A 21,815-nucleotide genomic window follows, 5' to 3' on the forward strand; every position below is an offset into this window, starting at 1 on the left:
CGTAGCGCGCTGGCCACAGCGACGCGGGCTCGACGGCGGGGCTGCCGGCCGTGGAGAAGAAACACGACGAGCGGTGGTTCCCAGCGAAATTAAGCTGAATTGATGGGTTGGCTGAGCGCGTAAGGCTAAAGCGGGGCTAGGACTAGCTTATCAGCGACGGTGGAGCACGACAACGACGGCACAGGCTCGCCGGAGTAGAGCAGCGGCGACGAGAAAACAGAGCAAGGGAGAAGGGCAACGACGATGGCGGCTCAGGCTTAAAAGGATGGCCAGGAAGCTCAAGGAAGCCATGACGAAGCCTTCAGCGCACCAACGCGACGCCCAGATGGCCACGCGCGCGACTGGAAGCAAGCCGAAGCTCGCCGGCGGTGTAGCGCAAGCGGCGAACACTGTTCATCGAAATTACAAGTTTGCCATTCGCCAAAATTCACAAATTACTCCCAAATTTTCATAACAACTCAAAAATCTCCAAACATAAAAGTTGTTCAAAATCAAAAGTTCTACAACTTTGCTTTTATAACCATTTTCTAATTCGGTCTAGATTTTGAAATGAACTTTTGAATTCAAATAGGGAAATTTAACGAATTATGCCTTTTTGAATTACTCAAAATTTTTCTAAACAACTTGAAAAACTCCAAGAATAAACTTTGCATAACTTGCCAAGCTCTACACTTTTGCTTTTGGGCCCAACCCCAAAATATGCTTAGACTTTGAAATGGATTTTCAGGGTAGGATTTAAATATTGAAAAGCGGGGTTTTCTCGAAAAATTCAAAATCCAAACAAACATTGAACTTGAGTCAAACAATACATTGCAACACATACCACATAAATATAAACTTGTATTAGTATATGCATCTCAAAGTTTTCACCAAATGCCAAATGCTTTGCAATGCATATGATGACATGTCAGATTTTAATATTTAAACACCCGAGGTGTTACATTTGCATTTTGGGCTCAAATTCATCCATAAACTACCAAAGTGCATTTTGGTCTTTCAACTTTTAATTTCAACTCAATTTTGTCTATCAAAAAGAAAACTTTATATTTAGGCACAATTTCATCCATGAATTATAAAAAATACATTTTGGCACAACTTCGTCCTTTGTCCAGCAGCACCTGCGATTTGAGATGGACAGTCATCCCTAACGTCATCCTAGCTACCGAATCGGATTGCACACTTTCAACATTTGTATTCATTTTCTAAGATGAATATAAGTATATATCTAAATATTCTTAAATATGAATTATTTTTAGCCAATGGATAAAAAATGTTATTTTATACACAATTGGTTATTAGTTGAGCCTAACGTTAGAAGTAGCTAAGAAAAAATTATAGATCTGCTATTATTTTAATATATCCATGTATTCTTAGGGAATAAAAAGTGTTTGAAGCAACTGTAATAAAAAATTATTTATAGTCGGATATATATAAATGGTACCATTATAAGGTAACAATGAAAATAATAGCTTGGAATTATTAATGGGCACTAAAGTGTTCTTGGATGAATATTATTTTTCTATCTCCAATTGTTGGTGGTGTTGAAGCTGACCATGCAATAGCACAACATTCCACGTAGAACGATAAACAAAGTTGAGTTTGAAAATAAAAGTTTAAAGACCGAAAATGCAAAGTTTGAGGTTTGGAATGATCATCTTCATAATTCTAGGATGAAATTGAGCCTAAAATGCTAAATTTGAGGACTGAAATGAGCATCTTCATAGTTTTAGATGAAACTGAGCCTAACAATAGAGTTTGAGGACTAAAACGGCCGTTTTAAAAGTTCCGGGATGAAACTGAGCCTCGAGTAAGAGTTCAAGGATCAAAATGGCTATTCTGCCAAAGGAATTTCTAGATATTTTGCTTTAACAATGCATTTAGACATAGTGCATATTTAAATACATAACAAAAGTCATGTATCTAAAAGGTCAAAACATTTTTAATTATAATTTAAAATGGATGGGAGTAGTAGCAGATTACAACTGTGGTCGTACTGAAGCGTGGGGATAGAGTATTATAATGATCAGAGAGAGAAACAAACACACATATATATATACACATGTTCATTTGAACTTATCAGCCATGAAATAATATTTTTTCTCTTAAAACAAATCAGCTTCAGCCGATTTATCAGCCGCAGAAGCTATCAGTCGAACAACTTTGAACCCAAGGTAGTCAATTTCGATTATCTACATATTACTCTCCCAGTCCCAAAAGAATTCAATTCTAGATCTGATCCAAATTAAACTAATTAAGTTTAATTGAATTTATAGAAAATAGTATCAAACATTTATGATTCTAAATAAGAAATAAATTACTATAAAAATATATTTAATCACAAAACCAATAGAAAATAAAAATGTTATAGAAAAACTTCTATCTAAAGATTGTATATATTGACTAATAAACCAATGTAGTTAGAATTGTACTCTTTCTCGGGCAGAGAAAGTAGTTCTAGACTAGCACAGGGTTGAGGTCAGCACGACGTACGTGCATGCATAACACACGTCCCAACGAAAAACAGTGCCACTACAGAATGGGTGACCTGCATTTTCTTATTCAGGTAAGCACACGCGTTCAGAGCTAGCCACCATTTGTTTATATTCGTCTGTTCGCTGGTTGGTTTTTGGGCTGGTTTAGACTGACTGATGCTGGTTTGTTGTGAGAGAAAAACACTGTTAACTGATTGATTTGAGCTGGCTGAAATCAACAAGCGAACAGGCTGATTTATTCTAAAAAGCGGATTAGGTTGCGCGATGTGCTGTCGAGTTCACGCTTCACACGTACTGTTGCATCACCGCCTGCTCACTCCTTTGCCGCCATCAAAACTAGCCCAGGGGTATGCAACGATGACGAGGATTACTTGTTATATAAACAACAAAGGCCAACCGAGGACTACTTGTTAAACAGCGAGATGGTGGTGAGATTTGTCCCTAACAAATTGCCACTAAACTTGTCGGTGATCCGATAACGCGCTGGAGAGATGGACACACCACCGATAATAATGACGAAAGAGCAAGGTGTCAAATCCGCACGTGTTCAATCAGTAGCACGCGCTAGAGGTAAACACGGTCGGGATGACATGACCAAAGGTGTTCCACACATGTTTGTTTCAGGTTTCATCCGGGCCTTGTTTAGATTGCAAGTTTTTTTACTCTCTCTCCATCACATCAAATTTTTGAACACATGTATGGAGTATTAAATATAGATAAAAAAAAATAACTAATTACACAGTTTGATTGTAAATTACGAGACGAATCTTTTGAGCCTAGTTAGGTCATGATTGAACAATAATTATCAAATATAAACGAAAATGCTACAATGTCAAATACCGATTCCTAACTCCAATCTAAACTAAGACCCCATCTGCGAAGCGCGCATTTGCGTTGAAGGGACCAGAGCACGAGTGTTTGGTTCGTATAATTACTTCGTGCTTCATGGGATGACGTACCATGAGTTTATTTTATGAATTTTGGTACAATTTTCCATGCTTGTACTACTTATTAGCTTTGTAAAAATTAGGTGATTATGAATTAACATATTTCATCCCACAAACTAAATAATTAAAATAAAGAGTAGGAAGAAGGTGAACCACCGTATTCCTCAAACCAAACACGCCTTCAAGTTAAGTTGATTTTGGTTCGATCAAATTACATTTTCTGGTTAAATAACCAGAGCATACACGATAGTTTATCAAAAATTAAAAAAAGTAGGGCCCCCAAGGGAGCACAAACAAGTACAGGTTCACTAAGATCATCGGACCTTGGTACTGTTACAACTTGACTTGCTCACCCAGAGAGATGGTCTCATTTTGGTCCGGTGGAGATGGCCGAAACGAGATTTACTATGGAGCTTGGCCCGGGAGATGCAGGTTGTAGAGAATGGATCCATACATCAGCCTCCCACGTTAGATAAATTGTATCTTTTTTGCGAGTAAAGAGGGATTTCATTTAGCTAAGACAAGAGTTACAGTCATGGTTCAAGAGGTCAAGAACGCATGCAGCCGCATGCCCCAACCATGTCGCAGTATGAATAGATCGTCTAGCTAAATGAGCAAGCTCATGAGCAACTCTATTACAATCCCTCTTAACCTTTCTAACTTTGCAGTCAGTAGCTGCAGTTCTTTCGCTTCTAGGACAGTCCATGTGATCTCTAACCTATCATCTTTGTTGTCCCCAATCGTAGCAACCAGCCTTGCTGAATTCGACTCCAAAATAGGCGGGCCTGAGCACCATTGTAAGACCAAACGGAGGCCTTCGGCACAGGCCTGGTCTTCCGCTTCCTCTGCTCAGGCGCAGCGGAACAACACATGCCAAGCCGTCAAAAGGACTTTGCCCTTGTGATCCCTAACGACCACTCCAACACTGGCTTCACCTGTATCATTGACAAAGGAGTAGACAAGTTGTATCTGCTCGTGCAGACAACCAAACAACATCTCATTTCTTCTATGGCTCTGTTCGGCTTGACATAAATCGACTGGTTTCGACTAATTCAATAGTGTTCTACGAGGAAGAATAAGCTAAAATTAGAAAGTAGTTCAAACGAATAGGACCGCTCGTACAATCTTACCAAACCCTCTACATTTTTAGAATACAGTTCCGCCCAGCGCCCGTTCATGCAAAATATACTATGCAAGCCCCATCCGGCAACCCCTGATGACGTTTCGCGGGTGTCGTTTCTCTCATTAGAGATGTCAACTATTTTTTTGCTTTATTAAAATCATATCATGTGTTTACCAAACCTATTTAATTAATGAAAATGGATGAAGCCGCAAAAAACACTTTTAACTCTAGCAGGGAAGTAGAGTAATTTAGAATAGTTTTTGAGAGTCGTGGGAGACAATTTCTTGATTCCGGCAAGAATTTAGGGGCAAAAAAAAAAAAGAGTTTTTTTCGGATGCAAATACGAAATACCCTAGACCCTGGGCTTCATTTCTTTCTTCTTTGGCAGCCCATGCCGGCCCAACTCAACGGATTGCGAGAACAGGCCCGCCGCCGCGCCGCCCGCTAGGTAGGTTTTGTTTGGGATCTCACCAGTTCTTCCTCGTCTCCGTCTCTACACGGTGCCGCCGCCGCAGCCGCCGCTGCCGGAAGCAAAGCCCAAGCCTGAGAGTAAGCCATGGCGATTGGTTCTCTCATCGCCTCGAGGTTCGCCAGGTCGAGCCATGCCCTCCCCGCCGCCGCCGCCGCGGCCATCTCTCAGGTGCCACCTCCCCCTCTCTGGTATTGTTGGTTGTTCGTGTGTCGATGTTGATCTGATCAATTTGTATGTTCCACCGCGTGGCCTGATCAGGCTCCCAGGGCCCAGCACACCGCATTTCCTCTACTCTCCGGCCTTGGAGCAGCAGCTCGTGCTTTCAGGTAAATATAACTACAGCAAGCTTATTGTGTATGCGGATCATCACCAACGCTAGCTTGTACTTCTATGTCAGTCTACCTCTTGCATTGCTTGTTGATTGTTCAATTGTATGTATCTACTGCTGCGTGCAGCTCAAGGGCTCTATGGAAGGGAGCATTCGTTGATGCTTTCCTGGCTAGAATAAAGAAGAACAGAGAAAACATGAATGGCAAGAAGATTTGGTCTCGTAGATCGTCTATTTTGCCGGAATTCGTCGGTTCCTCTGTGCTCATTTACAATGGGAAAACTCATGTCCGGTGCAAGATCACTGAAGGGAAGGTTGGCCATAAATTCGGAGAGTTTGCTTTTACACGGAGACGAAGGCCGCATCGAACAATACAAGCAAAGGGAAATCAAGGAAAGGGGAGAAAGTAAAAGGAGAAATGTGCATGAAAGGTGAGGTGATAAATATCATAAGAAATGAATTTAGATGCCAGCTGATACTGCATAAAGTTTACCTGCATTTTAAGGCTTTTCTGTAATATCTGAACTTTTAATTAGTTGCTGGTAGGGAAAAAAACATTCAGCTACCACTAATTTGGGTTCTCTGTCACAATAATCTGGGTTGTTTGTATTTACCTTCGAGCCTAACTGGTGTGAAATGATGGGACACAGGGGAAAAAAAACAAACCCGCATTGCCCACATCCTGCTTGTGGTATTCTTCTAAATCTGATTGGCAGATTTGATCAATGTCCAATCTATGTTTCGAAAATTGATGTATTAGTTGAGTAGATTACACTCTATATTAAAAAATTGATGTATTAATAGATTGTAGATAATTTCATTACCTTCCTGGAAAGATAAAGGATCCGAAGATTTGTTAGGTAGATCAGAAGTTATGGCATTCTAAATTCGACCTGTTTTCCTGCACATTACTCTGTTCCACTGTACAATATTCTTGTCTGTTTAACTTGTAGCACAATTTTAACCTCTGGAGATGATTGAATTATATTTTTGTTAGTTTTAGTCTTTTTTTTGGGTATAGATAGAAGATGCAAAATTGTGAAGTGAATGTATTTTATAAGAGAGGTGATGTATCTAAGTATAGGAGCATGTCTTTTATTTATGTGTTTGGTAAGTGTATTAGTGAGCTGTGCCTCATGTCAGGGTTGATCTTTGCGGACAAATCTTTGTCACATGTACATGGTTAAGAGATGCTAGCCCAAATTTTTGCTGCTTTTATTGTGGCTGGGTTAAATTGATTTGTCCTTCTTGTGCAATTGAGCTATGAATAGAGTTACATCCCTTGCTAAAGTGAGTGTGTGATCTGTGGCTCTGTGTAGACGAAGGCTGGAACCATCCTTTCCACATGTGTTATTGGCATATTTTTAGTGTACATTATACATATATAGAGTGGTAGCTGTGAAAAGATCGCCACACCTAAAGCCACAATCTGTACCAGTACCTTTTGATATGCAGTGAGCAACAGTGCGCCTATGAAGCAGGCATGAAATGCAATGCGCGTTATGGCATCTTATGCCAGCTAGAAGGGAACACAATTGAGATATGTGGCCATAAATATGAGTAACGGTGTTCTCAATTGCTTATGAGATAATTACAGAAGCTTGGTTCACTAAATGTGTTTTCACTATGATTGCAAAGACCATTAAGCTTACAGGGCAGTGCTAACTTCTTGTCATTTGCTCAGATATTTACCACTGTATTTATAACTTTTCAGGTAGGGTTAAGGAGGTGGGATGAGGGCATAGTTGACGAACAAGCACTTGAATCACCAGAGTTTATGATCTGGACTGCTTTTTCTTAGACCAAATAATTTCAGGAGAATGTCAGCTCATCTTACTTAAAGATTTGCCCATGGACTCTGTTCCTTTGTTATTGCTTCTTACTATTGGTGTTATGAGTGAACATTAAACTGATTGTAAGTTATGCTTTAGAGATTGTTTTTGGCCAGAATTAGCTACATTTCTAGTAGAATATTTCTTGTTCAAACTGACTGCTGCTAGCAGATCTGAGTGCCACAAGTAGCCGTTTGATAGATGTGCACTCTTGCTCCTTAGCTCCGCCTCTTTTGCTGAAGCAAATAAGTTTTGCCTTTGTTTCCAAAAAAAAAAAAAGGTTTTGCCTTACATCATTTGCCAAAGAACCCCACGAGTTTCTTCTGGTAGCCACTTAAATAGAAGGATTTCCTGAAGAACCAAAAACAGAATCAATATACACTTCTTTATGCAGATAGCTAAGACAGTCGGCGTATGTTTGAACGAAATGGAGAATTTCATCACGTCAAGATCAATACAAATCCTACAATATGAAATTAATGTTGGTCAGGGAGACCATGAAGGAGATGAGACCATACTAGAGTGAAGCAAAAGCTCCTAGCCACATCCGTTTGACAGACGTTGGATACGGCTACGATATAAATTTATAGATTTAGACAAAAACAATATTTCAAAAGAATATTTTCGAAACAAAAGCAAGATCGATTTTCTTGCCCCAAATTTGCAATATAGTAGCTGAAGCATGTCAGCCCGCAACAGGGAAGATGATATTCAAGTGTTAACACCACAATAACCTGTGAACCTGTCTATTGCTCTTACATTAAATTTAAAAGTACAGAATCATCCTTGAGATCACTCGCAGCTTACTTGAGGGCCACAAATCTCATTATGCATCTAGGAGCAAGGTACAAGGCTTCCATCTTCACATACTACTTCGATTTCTTTACAGTGGAACCATCTGATCTGCCTCTGTTGCGCCAGTTGAACAATTATTAGTGAAAGGTTACTTGGTGATCCAACTGGACTCGAGTAGCAGTGAGCAACACACTTAATTCAACAATTGACTGGAACCGGCAGCCAGTCACAGGTCTGACAATTGGAATTAGGGCACAATTGCCCAGATGTCTCCACAGTAATACAATTGGAATCTTTTTATGTGAACTGAGTTCTGGTGAATTCGGATCCAGAAGTTGATGAAAAATGGAGATGCTGGTTACGCGCAGTGATGTTGTAGATGATGACGATCCATAGGGGCAACGAGTTAAACGATTCCAAAGCCATTGGGCAACATTTACACAGGTTTAATTTACAATGCCACAAATTTAAACCATATAATTATTAAATTCAGCGAAAGAAACGAAGATAATTTGAAAATTTGCTGCCGCAAAAGGAAATTGTGCCTTTCTAAATGGAAGCTGTGTAACATTGTCAATTTGTTTTACAATATTCAACTCAGCTGACTGCAAGGTTTCCATATATGATATACCCTGTTCAAAAAGATCGTTTTGCACATTCCAGTGGCAGTTTAGCCTGAATAATGGCTAAACATTAGCTTCAAGTAAACAATGATCATACATTTTGCGCATGCTTCTCACCAATTTGAGCGCACACAGACCCAGAGTATTTGCAAAACCCCACGTTTGAAGTTAAACTGAACTTTCTTACATTTTCTGGTTAATAACTGGCTGCCGGGCAATACAAGATGGTTTAGAAAAATAATGAAAAATGGAAACCTCGCACATACAGGCAAAAAGATGTATAAGTCACAACAGATCCAAGGACTTCACTATATCCTCCAGCCTATGTAGCATCATGTTTGCTTTGAACTGTGACACAAACATCTGAGTTAGCGTAACCAGAATCAGATGCGGTGCAGCTAGTGTAAAAATCAACAAAGAGGACGTCTGAATTATACAACACAATCAGCATCGGGCACTAGAAACTGAAACAGCATATCAAACAAAGCTTCCAATAGAAATGTAGAACAGTGCACTCAGCACGTCCAGGGAATCTAGAATCAGACAGATTTCCTGAAATGTCTCCATTGTGTATAGTATAAATTTTTAAATCTCAACCCTACCAAAGAAGGTATGTAACTATGTATTTCCTAAAACACATGGCATTAGTCCTCTGCTTTTTAAGGCAGATTAAACGACTGAAGCGACTCAGTGTCACCATGAGTTTTACACAACGTTAAATTCAGAGCTTCACCTCAAGCTCAGCACAGGGCAATAGGAAATCACCATTCTTTGCTGGTGCCAAGGCATGAGGTATAACATATAGAATGTCATTAGTCCCTTTTCAGGGCTATTCTACAATGGAAACGGTAATGTACTTTTGAATGCTCTCTCATTTGGTCTCAGTTAATCGTCGGTTGCTAGCAGTTATTTCTGACTACATAGAATAGCAGTTATTTCTGACTACATAGAATATAACAAAATAGAATCTTTTCACAAATTCATAATTTCTGTGGAAAAAGTTATAATTCCATACAATCTTGAAAACTATAACTCAAGGCAACAACAAAAACAAAACCTTGGTTCATCCTGAACTGTGCACATGTAACTAGATGGCTGTCTATCATTTCACACACTGCGGCTAGTGATAAACAATTGTAAACGCTTTATCCAGAGGTCAGCAAAGATTGCAATCTCTAGACACCCTTCAAGAAAGTATTCAAATAAATTGCAAGTTTAACCTACAAGGGCAGCAAAAAGCAAACAAAGTTGTAGAGAGGTGACTTGGCCTAAAAAGTTGTTGACTTATAGACATCCTAATTCCTCAGAAAGGTGAATTATTAATTGTTCTTTCAACTTGAAAAATACGTAGAAAAAAATGCCTTACATGCTTGAAAATTATCATTTACTGTTCTCAATCAAGCAAACAAAGAGTCTTAAAAGTTAGACTCATAAGCATACCCTTTTGTGGCTTTTGGCTCTGTGGTAGCTACTCTTGAGGCTTCATAGCCGGGAATAGAAGAACTTCCTGAGTTTGCGTTGAAAGAATTATATATCAGTCAATAATATCCCAGTGAAAGCCAAGAATGTCAAGAAAGCATTGGACATTCATATGGAAAAGAACTGACGGAAATACTCGAACCTTAATGTTCTGGGAATCTGTTAGCAACATCGTGAGGCGATCAATTCCCAAGCCCCAACCGCCTGTTGGTGGTAGACCATACTCAAGGGCAGTACAGAATGTTTCGTCCAGGGCCATAGCTTCATCATCACCAGATTGACGATCCTGGACATGATACGAAGTTAAAGACTATACAACTCACCACTCCTAATAAAGGAAGGATAGAGAACAGCAAATGCAAGTCTCAGTTAATGCCCAATTGAAAATATAACAGGAAAAGCGTTCAGGAACTTTTGTGCTCTTCTTGTCATTCTATCCCTTCCAACATACATTCCTTTTTGGTTCTATATTCTTAGGCACACACGAGCATGTGCATGCTTGGACTCAGAAATCCAAAACGTAGCAATGACTTAGGTTGCTTCTAAAAGGAATATACAATCTGCAAGGTTACTTGAGTGTTCATTAAGTTAAAAATTACCTTTAGTTGCTCCTCAAACCGTTGCCTCTGCACAACAGGATTGTTTAACTCTGTGTATGCATTGCACACCTACAGGCATTTGAAGGTCATACTGTGAAACATCAAGGAAGCAAAACATGGAATGCCAATGAAGAATAGTCTATACCTCATGTTTGTTAACAAATAGCTCGAACCTCTCAGTCAATCCAGGTCGGGACCTATGCCACTTTGCCAATGGACTCATTATCTCTGGATGATTGATGATAAATGTTGGATTCACACACGTCACCTCCAAGAAATGGCCAACTAACTATCCAATACCAACAGAGCACATCAGTATTATAGCAAATATATTTTAGTGGGATACACTGCATGACTGCAACAGAAATGATTGATCCAAACTCCAAAAGGCCAAGACCTTGACATGTAAACAAATGAATTCAAGCTAAGCATTCCTCAGACAATGTGTTTTTTCCCAATAGAATGGAACAGTATTGAAGTCAACACCATAAAGACCTTGACAAATCAGAGATTCAGTGGGAAATAAAACAAAATTCTACTAGCCGGATGGACAATGCATGCTTCTTCAAGTAAAGAAGTATATTATCAGTACTGAAATCTAACTGCCAAAACCAAATACAACAGCATGCTGCAGTTTCCATTAAGTCAAAATAGAAACCTTGTCAAGTAACCGTGATGTCGTTTGGGGAGGTGGACATTTCACGTCATACTTCGCACATGCTTCTATCAAGTAACGATTCGCTTCATCACTTGATAGATCTTTTGGTATATTGAGATTGGCCATAGCCTCCAAATCTTTAATCATATCTATCCTTCTGCAATAAGACAAAAGAAAAAACTGTAAAAGGCACACCTAGGGAAAATATAAGTTATATTGATGCTTTGAAGAGCATCTGTTGACTACCTGAAGGGAGGCGTGAAATCAATTTCTATTGGGGGGTTCGTAACTCCATTTGCATGATATTTTATCTTATAGCCACCTGTCAGCTCCTTAACCATGCCTATTAACCATAAAATAAAAATATATAGGGGTAAATACTCCATTTTTAAATGACGTGATAAAAAAGTTACAATGGTGCAGCATTATTTAGTCAACACATGGTTACCTGACAACATGGTTTCAGTAAGCTCCATCACATCATTGTAATCGGCATAAGCCATATAAAATTCACAAGTTGTGAATTCAGGATTGTGTGTTAAATCAATTCCTTCATTCCTGAATTGTTTTCCAATTTCATAAACACGGTCCAATCCACCGACAACCAATTCCTTCAGATATAATTCAGGTGCAATACGCATAAAAAGCCTCATGTTTAATTCATTGTGGTGTGTAACAAAAGGCCTCGCAGCTGCTCCACCAGCAATCATGTTCATCATCGGAGTCTCCACCTAGAATACACAAAAGGTCAGATATTGAAGTGCCAACTGGAATCTGGAAAGAAACTGCACAAATCTTGTGCTTACCTCCAAAAATTCACGTTCATCTAGAAAATTTCGGATAAATGAGACAACTTTAGATCGTGTCTTGAAGATATGCCTCACTTCATGGTTTACCATAAGATCAAGATACCTTTGACGATACCGAGTTTCCTGACATCAGAAAACAAACAATTAAAAACCAAAGCATGGTTTCCAGTTATTATCAACATTTGAACACAGGCCAAACTAAAAGTGAACTATTCATTGTTCGCAATTAACTTGCTAAAGAAACAACAACAACAACAACAGCAAAGCCTTTAAGTCCCAAACAAGTTGGGGTAGGCTACAGTTGAAACCCAACAGAAGCAATCAAGGTTCAGGCACGTGAATAGCTGTCTTCCAAGCACTCCTATCTATGGCTAAGTCTTTGGGTATATTCCATCCTTTCAAGTCTCCTTTTATTGCCTCTACCCAAGTCAACTTCGGTCTTCCTCTGCCTCTCTTCACGTTACTATCCTGACTTAGGATTCCACTACGCACCGGTGCATCTGGAGGTCTCCGTTGCACATGTCCAAACCATCTCAACCGGTGTTGGACAAGCTTTTCTTCAATTGGCGCTACCCCTAATCTCTCACGTATATCATCGTTCCGAACTCGATCCCTTCTTGTATGACCGCAAATCCAACGCAACATACGCATTTCCGCGACACTTAGCTGTTGAATATGTCGTCTTTTCGTAGGCCAACATTCTGCACCATACAACATAGCAGGTCTAATCGCCGTCCTATAAAACTTGCCTTTTAGCTTCTGTGGTACCCTTTTGTCACATAGGACACCAGACGCTTGCCGCCACTTCATCCACCCTGCTTTGATTCTATGGCTAACATCTTCATCAATATCCCCGTCCCTCTGTAGCATTGATCCTAAATATCGAAAGGTATCCTTCCTAGGCACTACTTGACCTTCCAAACTAACATCTTCCTCCTCCCGAGTAGTAGTGCCGAAGTCACATCTCATATACTCAGTTTTAGTTCTACTAAGTCTAAAACCTTTGGACTCCAAAGTCTCCCGCTATAACTCCAGTTTCTGATTCACTCCTGTCCGGCTTTCATCAATTAGCACTACATCGTCCGCGAAAAGCATACACCAAGGGATGTCCCCTTGTATGTCCCTTGTGACCTCATCCATCACTAAAGCAAACAAATAAGGGCTCAAAGCTGATCCTTGATGTAGTCCTATCCTAATCGGGAAGTCATCCGTGTCTCCATCACTTGTTCGAACTCTAGTCACAACATTGCTGTACATGTCCTTAATGAGCCCGACGTACTTCGTTGGGACTTTATGTTTGTCCAAAGCCCACCACATAACATTCCTTGGTATTTTATCATAAGCCTTCTCCAAGTCAATAAAAACCATGTGTAGGTCATTCTTCTTCTCCCTATACCGCTCCATAACTTATCTTATTAAGAAAATGGCTTCCATGGTTGACCTTCCGGGCATGAAACCAAATTGGTTCATAGAGACTCGCGTTATTGCTCTCAAGCGATGCTCGATAACTCTCTCCCATAGCTTCATAGTATGGCTCATCAACTTAATTCCCCGGTAATTTGTACAACTTTGAATATCCCCTTTATTCTTGTAGATCGGTACCAATATACTTCTCCTCCACTCATCAGGCATCTTGTTCGATCGAAAAATATGGTTGAACAGCTTGGTTAACCATACTACAGCTATGTCCCCGAGGCATCTCCACACCTCGATTGGGATACCATCCGGTCCCATCGCCTTACCTCCTTTCATCCTTTTCAACGCCTCTCTGACCTCAGATTCTTGGATTCTCCGCACAAAGCGCCTATTGGTGTCATCAAAAGAGTCATCCAACTGAAAGGTTGTGTCCATATTCTCACCATTGAACAATTTGTCAAAATACTCTTGCCATCGATGTCGGATCTCATCCTCCTTTACCAAGAGATGCTCTCTTTCATCCTTAATGCACTTAACTTGGTTGAAGTCCCGTGTCTTTCTCTCACGAACCCTAGCCATCCTATAAATGTCCTTCTCTCCTTCCTTCGTACTCAAATGTTGGTAAAGATCCTCGTACGCTCTACCCTTTGCCACACTTACAGCTCGCTTTGCAGTCTTCTTTGCCACCTTATACTTCTCTATGTTGTCCATACTCCTGTCATGGTACAAGCGTCTATAGCATTCTTTCTTCTCCTTAATAGCCCTTTGGACTTCCTCGTTCCACCACCAAGTATCTTTAGCCTCGCATCCCCTTCCTTTGGTTACTCCACACACCTCTGAGGCTACCTTTCGAATGTTGGTTGCCATCTTGTCCCACATATTGTTTATGTCGTCTTCTTCCTTCCAAGAGCCCTCTTTAATAACCCTTTCCCTAAATACCTCTGACGTCTCCCCTTTCAATTTCCACCACTTTGTTCTTTCAATCTTAGCTTGTTTATCCCTACGGGCACGCACATGAAAACGAAAATCTGCCACCAAAAGCTTATGTTGAGAAACAACACACTCCCCTGGTATCACCTTGCAATCCAAGCATGCTCGTTTGTCCTTTCTTCTTGCGAGGACAAAGTCAATCTGGCTACAGTGTTGTCCGCTACTGAAGGTCACTAGATGAGATTCTCTCTTTCTAAAGAAAGTGTTGGCTATCATCAGGTCAAAAGCTACCGCGAAGTCCAGAACTTCCTCCCCCTCCTGATTCCTACTACCATACCCAAAACCTCCATGAACTGCCTCGAAACCTGCGCTTGTAGTACCTACATGCCCATTAAGATCTCCTCCTATAAAAAGCTTCTCACTACTAGGTATAGCTCTAACCAGGCCATCTAAGTCTTCCCAGAACTGTCTCTTAGCACTCTCGTCGAGGCCTACTTGGGGGGCATACGCACTAATTACGTTCAAGACCATATCACCAACGACAAGCTTAACTAAGATAATCCTATCTCCTTGCCTTCTCACTCCCACCACACCATTCTTGAGGCTCTTATCAATCAAAACTCCTACTCCATTTCTATTCGCGACTGTCCCTGTGTACCAAAGCTTGAAACCTGTATTGTCCACCTCCTTCGCCTTCTGACCCTTCCATTTAGTCTCTTGAACGCATAATATATTTACACGTCTCCTAGTCGCGGTATCAACTAATTCTCACTTTTGGTGATCAGTAGATGTATTTGGTTTCAGGAATCAACCCATGGTGATCAGTGGGATGACGCCATCTCTCACTTTTGTTAATATAATAATGTGCTAATTGGTGATTGGCCAGCCCATAGAATTCTTATGCCAAAAATAGTGAGTCAGGTTCCAGATCAGGATTGGATGTGTCATACGCATCCCATTTCTCAAAATAAACATCACATAGAGGTACAGGTACGCCACAACACACGCGAGACAGCAAAATTAGAAAAAATGATTGACCCCTAAGCATGCTAGTATTGTCTGTCTGCACAGTAAGGCCATATTTGTATTGTACAAGGGTGGTCCAGCATCAGGCCAGGATCCCACACCATCCTAGCGCATAGAAACAAAACCATCCTAGCGCATAGAAACAAAGCCTAAGTGAGTAGGCATGTTTTCTATTATTTCAACAGGCTTACTAATCCTTACAAGCGTCCTGATATCACATGCCTTATTCATATTTTTCAGCCAAAATGTGATCACAACAACGGCCAGCCCACATGAACCCAAAAAAGTTGACCGCATTGCATAGTTGTGAGCTACCTGGATTAGATTACAACGGTCCATTATGATCGGAAATGTTCCCTAGTTGTTTGTTACATATTCAGGATGCGAGAGGAAAGCGCTTTATTCTTGCAAGAACAAGCTTCAAATGTTTTGGAACCACAGAACGCCAGGAAATAAGACAACACTACTTGCCTGAAGAAGTGGTAAATAACCAGTTTTTATGTTTAAGCAAGAAAAGTAAGACATAATGAAGAATGATGACAAACCTGATCCCTTAAAACATAATTTTCAATGTTCCTACCCATTCCTGGAGTCCACGGTACAGGCACCGCACTTCCTTCACCTTTCTGTAATAAATAAATACTTGATATGTAAAGATTGCCACTGATATTATAGGAAAATGGGCCTTCTTTAATGCCTAAAGTATGCCAAAGCAGTGTTCAGCCCCACAACATCATAGGGTTGAAAATAGAAACTAAAAAGATTGCTTGAACACACTAAATATGTAAACATTTCAACTATGAGCCTTTTACATGTATGCCATTAAGAAAGTTTGTAATTACACAGAAGCCATTAAAAAAGGTGACCGCACACAGGTGCCACTGCTCTAAACTTCTTTGCCTTATATGCCATTCCGTCCTTGTTCTGTCTCATTTTCGCCGTTTGGTAGGCCTTACAGGTGGGACCGGCCAGGGAAATTGTCCGTATTGCCCTTGGGCGGTGGAGACTATGCGGATTCAGTAACTTTCCTCTGGAATGTCACGTCGTAACGTTCGCACCTCTGTCCACCGTTTAACACGGATCCGACGGCTCACGTCCAATCAAACATAAAGTATGAATATTTTACTTAGGCAAGCACGCCTCTTCGCGTTGGCTTCACGCGCCGCCGCGCCGCGCTCCCATGGGGCCTACCCGCGATGGCCTCGAACGTCGCCGTGCCATCCTCGGCGGGGCTTGCCCGCACAAGTCATCGCGCTAGGAGAGGAAGGCCCTCGCCAAGCTTGGCTCGGCAGCATCGCGGCAAGACACGACAGCAGTCTGGGTGCCGGCGGCGTCGATAACAGCGCCACCATCCGTCGTCGCTCGCTGCAGCCACGCTGAGACAAGCTCACGTGGGCTGAGCAGGGGCCGCGGGGACCCGTGTTCTCCCACGCAACCTCGACGCGACCCGAGGCGAGGGTGTTCGTCCGGGCCTCCTCCCTGCTGCGTCCCGTTGGCGGCGTGCAAAGCAGGAGGCATGCGGCCAACGCTGCGAGCGTGCGCGGCCGGCATGGCGAGCTCACGCATCGTGGCCAACGCTGTGTGCGTGCACTGCCAGCGTGTGGGGCGGCGTGGCGAGCAGCCGGCCCGCGTGGGCGCAACACGGCGAGCGGGTGGCCATCTCGGGCACGGCATGCGGCGAGCACGTGAGGCCGCCGCAGAGGGCTGCACGGCGAGCGGCGGCCGTCGCGGACATGGGATGCGGCGAGCGCGCGCCGCCACCGCGGAGGGCAGCGCGACGAACGTGCGCGGCCGGCGTGGCGAGCTCGCAGCCAGCACTGTGTGCGTGCACGGCCAGCCGGCGTGGAGACGTGCGCGGGCGCCGTGGAGTTGCGGCGTGCGGAGGAGGTGCGGGGGAGGGGCCGTGGGCTTGCGTGCTCTTGCGGTGTGCCATGGCGGCGCGGGGCATCGGCGGCAGAGCATGGGCGCCTCAAGGTGGCTGCGGGGCACGGCGGCCGGCTAGGCAAGCTGGGAGGGAGAGCAGCACATGCGCGCGAGAGGAAGGCAAGGAGCCGCGCATGGCTCGGGCGCGCCTGCACGTGCGATGCCGGGTAGCGGCGTCGGTGGCTGGCCATGGCGGGCGCTGCAGTTGCTGCGGGCACGGGAGGCATGCCTGCACCTCGCCCGGGCGCGGAGCACGCGGCGGCAGAGCGCGGCGGGCACGCCCACGGCCATGGCGGCCGGAACTCGCGGGCGGGGCGCGCAGGGCCAGGGTGGCGCCGGAGGTCTTGCGGGCGACGGCCATGGCGGGCAGGGGCGCACGCGGCCATGGCGGCTGTAGCTCTTGCGGCGGGGCGCGCGGGGACAGGGCGGCGCTGGAGGAGCCGCCGCGAGCGCGGGCACAGGGGAAGAGAGAGAGTTTGAGAGAGAGGATAGGGATGAGAGGGGTATTTTGGACCTTCATACTGACCGGGCCCACATCTAACGGTGAAAAATGAACGGAACACCGACGGAATGGCTTGGAGAGCAAAGAAGTTCAGAACAATGGCACTCGTGTGCGGTCAATTTTTTTAATGGCTCGTGTGTAATTACAAACTTTTTTAAAAGCCTCTTCAACTATATCATAGGGCCTTCTTGAAAGCATAAGTTTGGCAAAGCCACAGTCCCCACAATATCCAGAGGGTCCAAAATTGCAACTTATTGGTCAACTTCCTTCTCATGCTTTGTTAAACAATAAAAAGAGAGACTTTTTTTGAATTATATTTTGATTCTCACCTGTCGAGGCATCATATGAAGACATGGAGAGAGCACGACAAATTTCTTTGGGAATACGCTAAGCTCCCCTCGGTTGCTTTTCCCTGATATTCAACATATTGATTAACTTATCAAACATAGAAAAAATACAATAAAATAGAAAGAAATCTTATGATTTTGTAATTGCTCAGACAAATAGCGTGCACCACTATCACTTGTGTAACTGGATTGCATTTTCTTAATGTTCAACAAATTGAAAAATCAAAGTTTATAAAAAATAGCAAGAAAAACATTACAATCATCAAATCATTGAGTGGTCAGGCAAACAATAGAACTGTAGAGTTAACCAGGAACATAAACTACATAACAGTACAGTTTTTTCAAGAAAACATACTACTTGAATTCTGTATTTTATGTCTGTAACCATAACAAAAGGATAACTTACCTAAGTATAACATTTCTATCGGCTAAATATAAATAGTAATATTTCAACCAAAATAGTTCATAGAAGTCCCTACTTATAGTTAATAGTTCGACATTTTGAGCTGAACACAACAAACCTGGATAGCCACATATGCCAACAATATCACCTCGCTTCACACCCGAGTGGTACTTAGAGAATTCAGCTTCGTCCAACTCTGAGGTCCTATAAAAAATAAAAAGGTAAAAAATACAGTCCAGTATAAATAATTGATCTCTTAAATAGGTTATCAAGTAAATATCTGCAAGCAGAACTACTCCCTCCGTTCCAAATTGTACGACGTTTTGGCTTTTGTAGGTACGTAGTTTTTGCTATGCACTTAGATATAATGTCTAGATACATAGTAAAAGCAATGTATCTAGAAAAGCCAAAATATCTTATAATTTGGAACAGAGGGAGTATTAAGTATGCACTGTCCACTACAAATCATAACCTTATGCTTGGTCCTGCGATATAAATAAAAGCACAAGGAAAACAAGACCTTTTGGCACAAATGAGATACTTCATACTTCATCGTGTCACCATACGAGGCTCAACTATTCTACAAAATAGGCCACCTTTATCTCTCGAGCTGACAAATATTGTAGATCTATGTGACATTTTCGATAGAAAACCAAAACGAAACTACCTTTTGCTGACCAAGCAATGAAAAGTTAAACTAGCTAAGCCATATCATATGCCATTAGTATAGTTCAGGGAGTATTTCCATCACAAACTACTACATAAGTAGTCAAGTAGGATCAGTAGTCTAGACTTGCTTTAACTACTGGTGCTTGATCTACCATGAATGTGCAGAGTTAAAGCATGAACTCTACCACCAGGGAGCTCTTTTCTATGAGTTAGTGCAGAACAGGGGATGAGTGAGGCCCTGTTTGTAACAGCTTAAACTTCTGTATAAGCTACTTTGTTCTAGCTGCGCAGAGAAGCCACTTCCCAGACAAGCTGCTGAATAAAACGTTATCCTGTTCGGAGGTTCAGATTCTCTTTCAACTTTTTTTTTTTTTTTTTTGGTGAGGATTCAGAGATGAACAAGGTTGCCTCCACTCTCCAGCGCTCTCATCGTAGGAGAGCAAATCCATGGCCTGGCCTGGCCGGTCTTCTGTGAAAACACAACTGCTGGTGTGGGCGAGCACAGTGCACGTGCACCCCCCATGATCGGATTTCGTCATGCAGGAACAGGGTTGCACGCCGCTTAGCCTGGCAGAATCGGTGCGGAGGACAAGGGACGTGTGTGCGGATCTGCCGCCGGCGAGCTCCATGGCCTTCCAGAGCAGGGAGCCGGATGCAGAGAGGTGGCGCAGCCTCAGGTGACAGATGCAGAGAGCAGCACGGCAAAGGAGTGGCGCGACCGCGGACATGCTTGTGGAAGAGCGGTGGCTTTCTGGCAGAGGAGGGAGGTGAAAGTGGCAAAGCGCCACTGCTGCTTGCTGTGGGGGAGAAGCGAGGAGCAGCATGCATGGAGAACAGAGGAGCATAGGCATCAGGCAGTCATGCAGGGGAGGAATGGTTTAAAAGCTGATCCCCTGCCACCGTTGGAAAAATTGCATTTCCCACAAGCGCTTGCTACTCGAAAAGTTTTGCATTTGGCATCTGTGGCAGCTGAAAAAGAAGCAGAAGCTGGAAAGCCGATGCACCAAAAAGGGCCATGATCTAGTGCATAAAAAAAATATGAACCCCATGCAGTGGTTGACAATCAGCTCAAGCAATAATAGGCTAGTTGCGTAGTGAAGAAACATGACAAATGAACACCATACTAGACTTGAAAGTTTTACCTGGCATCAGCCATCACTTGAACCTTCATGCCACCACCGTAAAGATCATAAAAGAATAGCTTAGATGATGATGTCCTCTTGTTCATGATCCTCCCTTTGATAAAAAAAATACAAATGAGACCTATATGAATCTCCAAGTTAAGAATACAACCCTAGGAAAACAAGAGGAGTTACCAGCTAAACACTCTGCCACATCTGTAAGCTTCTCCCCATTGCTCAAGGCCTTGTACTTCTCAATGTATTCGGCTACAGAGATGCCAACCGGGAACTTATGGGGATAGGGGTTTACACCTGTGGCCTTGAGCGAATCAAGAGTCTTGAGCCTATTCTCATAGTATTGCTGCAGCAGGAAACACATCCATCCAATAAGAGTAAGAATAAGGAACAGAATTTTAAAAGGCAAGACAGGAAAAAGCAAGATGCAACATACAGTGGGATCCATGTCATCCTCGTCAGCAGCAGATGCCTTATGAGGCTTTCCACTAGCAGCAGCAGCCGCAGCCTACAACAACAGAAGGCACACATCAATTTTGAGCTTTGGCACTAACATTGTGAAAACTTAACTTCCAACTGCAGCACTACAGCCATTTTCTCTAGAGCTAAAAAACGAACAATACTTGGTGGAAGGAATGACATGTTCTGACCAAATTTATCCAGGACTCACTGATTTAGCACAAAACAAGAATTGCAATAACGGGGAGAAACAACAACACAAATGTTCCTCGCCTTGTTCTTCTTCTCTTCCTCTTTGAGCCTCCGTTCCTCTTCCAGCTTCTTCCTCTTCTCCTCTCTCTTCTTCGCGCTGCGCACATCAAACACGGAACAACCAACCCCCCGAATCAGGAACAGAAATACCAAGGCAAACCAACGGGCTCAAGGGAGAGGAAGGCTAGGGTGTCCCTACTTCTTCGAGAGCTGCGGCTCCTCTCCGCCCTCACCCGCCGTCGGAGGATTCTGCCCGTCGCCGCCCGTTGAGAGCCCCGCGAGCTTCTCCTCAAGACCAGACGCCGAGCCCGCGCCGTCCGCCATGTCGCACGCGGACCTCTAGGGTTTCGTTGTGACTTGTGCTGAGGCGGGCGGGAGGAGAACGGAGAACAAGATGAGACGCGGTTACGGTTAGAATGTGGAGGCGCAGGTGGTGGTAGGGTTTTAGGGCAGCGCAGCGAGTGGCGGCGCGGGGAAAGGAAAAGGTGTCATTAAAAAAAAAATTCGGAAAGGTGAGCGCTCTTCGGTTCGGGCTCTTAGGCCGTTAAATTAGAAGTGTGAAAAGTTAAAAATATCCTTATGTTTAAATATGTCA

At 42.9% G+C, this 21,815-nt stretch overlaps 2 protein-coding genes across 3 annotated transcripts; one reads left to right on the forward strand and one right to left on the reverse strand.

Annotated features, from left to right (window-relative positions):
• The first annotated feature begins 5,002 nt into the window (after positions 1 to 5,002).
• On the forward strand, positions 5,003 to 7,415 carry LOC136538267 (small ribosomal subunit protein uS19m-like). The gene is made up of 4 exons (XM_066530249.1): positions 5,003 to 5,202; positions 5,293 to 5,360; positions 5,490 to 5,793; positions 7,077 to 7,415. The coding sequence occupies exons 1-3, from the start codon at positions 5,119 to 5,121 to the stop codon at positions 5,770 to 5,772; spliced, it is 435 nt and encodes a 144-aa protein (XP_066386346.1). The 5' UTR covers positions 5,003 to 5,118; the 3' UTR covers positions 5,773 to 5,793; positions 7,077 to 7,415.
• A 1,176-nt stretch (positions 7,416 to 8,591) lies between these two features.
• On the reverse strand, positions 8,592 to 21,655 carry LOC136520430 (lysine--tRNA ligase-like). 2 transcript variants are annotated; one of them, XM_066513946.1, is made up of 17 exons: positions 21,420 to 21,655; positions 21,242 to 21,317; positions 20,946 to 21,017; positions 20,690 to 20,855; positions 20,516 to 20,609; positions 18,823 to 18,908; positions 18,284 to 18,366; positions 16,075 to 16,155; positions 12,155 to 12,280; positions 11,797 to 12,079; positions 11,595 to 11,691; positions 11,349 to 11,505; positions 10,836 to 10,979; positions 10,691 to 10,759; positions 10,234 to 10,377; positions 10,053 to 10,119; positions 8,592 to 8,960 (listed from the first exon to the last, which is right to left on the reverse strand). In XM_066513946.1, exons 1-16 carry the CDS (start codon positions 21,542 to 21,544, stop codon positions 10,081 to 10,083), a joined length of 1,842 nt encoding a protein of 613 aa, XP_066370043.1. In that variant the 5' UTR covers positions 21,545 to 21,655; the 3' UTR covers positions 8,592 to 8,960; positions 10,053 to 10,080. The 2 variants fall into 2 exon arrangements, with proteins under 2 accessions (XP_066370043.1, XP_066370053.1); XM_066513956.1 differs by lacking the exon at positions 21,420 to 21,655 and having other exon boundaries at positions 21,180 to 21,307.
• Positions 21,656 to 21,815: the final 160 nt, after the last annotated feature.

The sequence above is a fragment of the Miscanthus floridulus genome, chromosome 2, assembly GCF_019320115.1.
Source record: "Miscanthus floridulus cultivar M001 chromosome 2, ASM1932011v1, whole genome shotgun sequence".
Lineage (NCBI taxonomy): Eukaryota > Viridiplantae > Streptophyta > Magnoliopsida > Poales > Poaceae > Miscanthus > Miscanthus floridulus.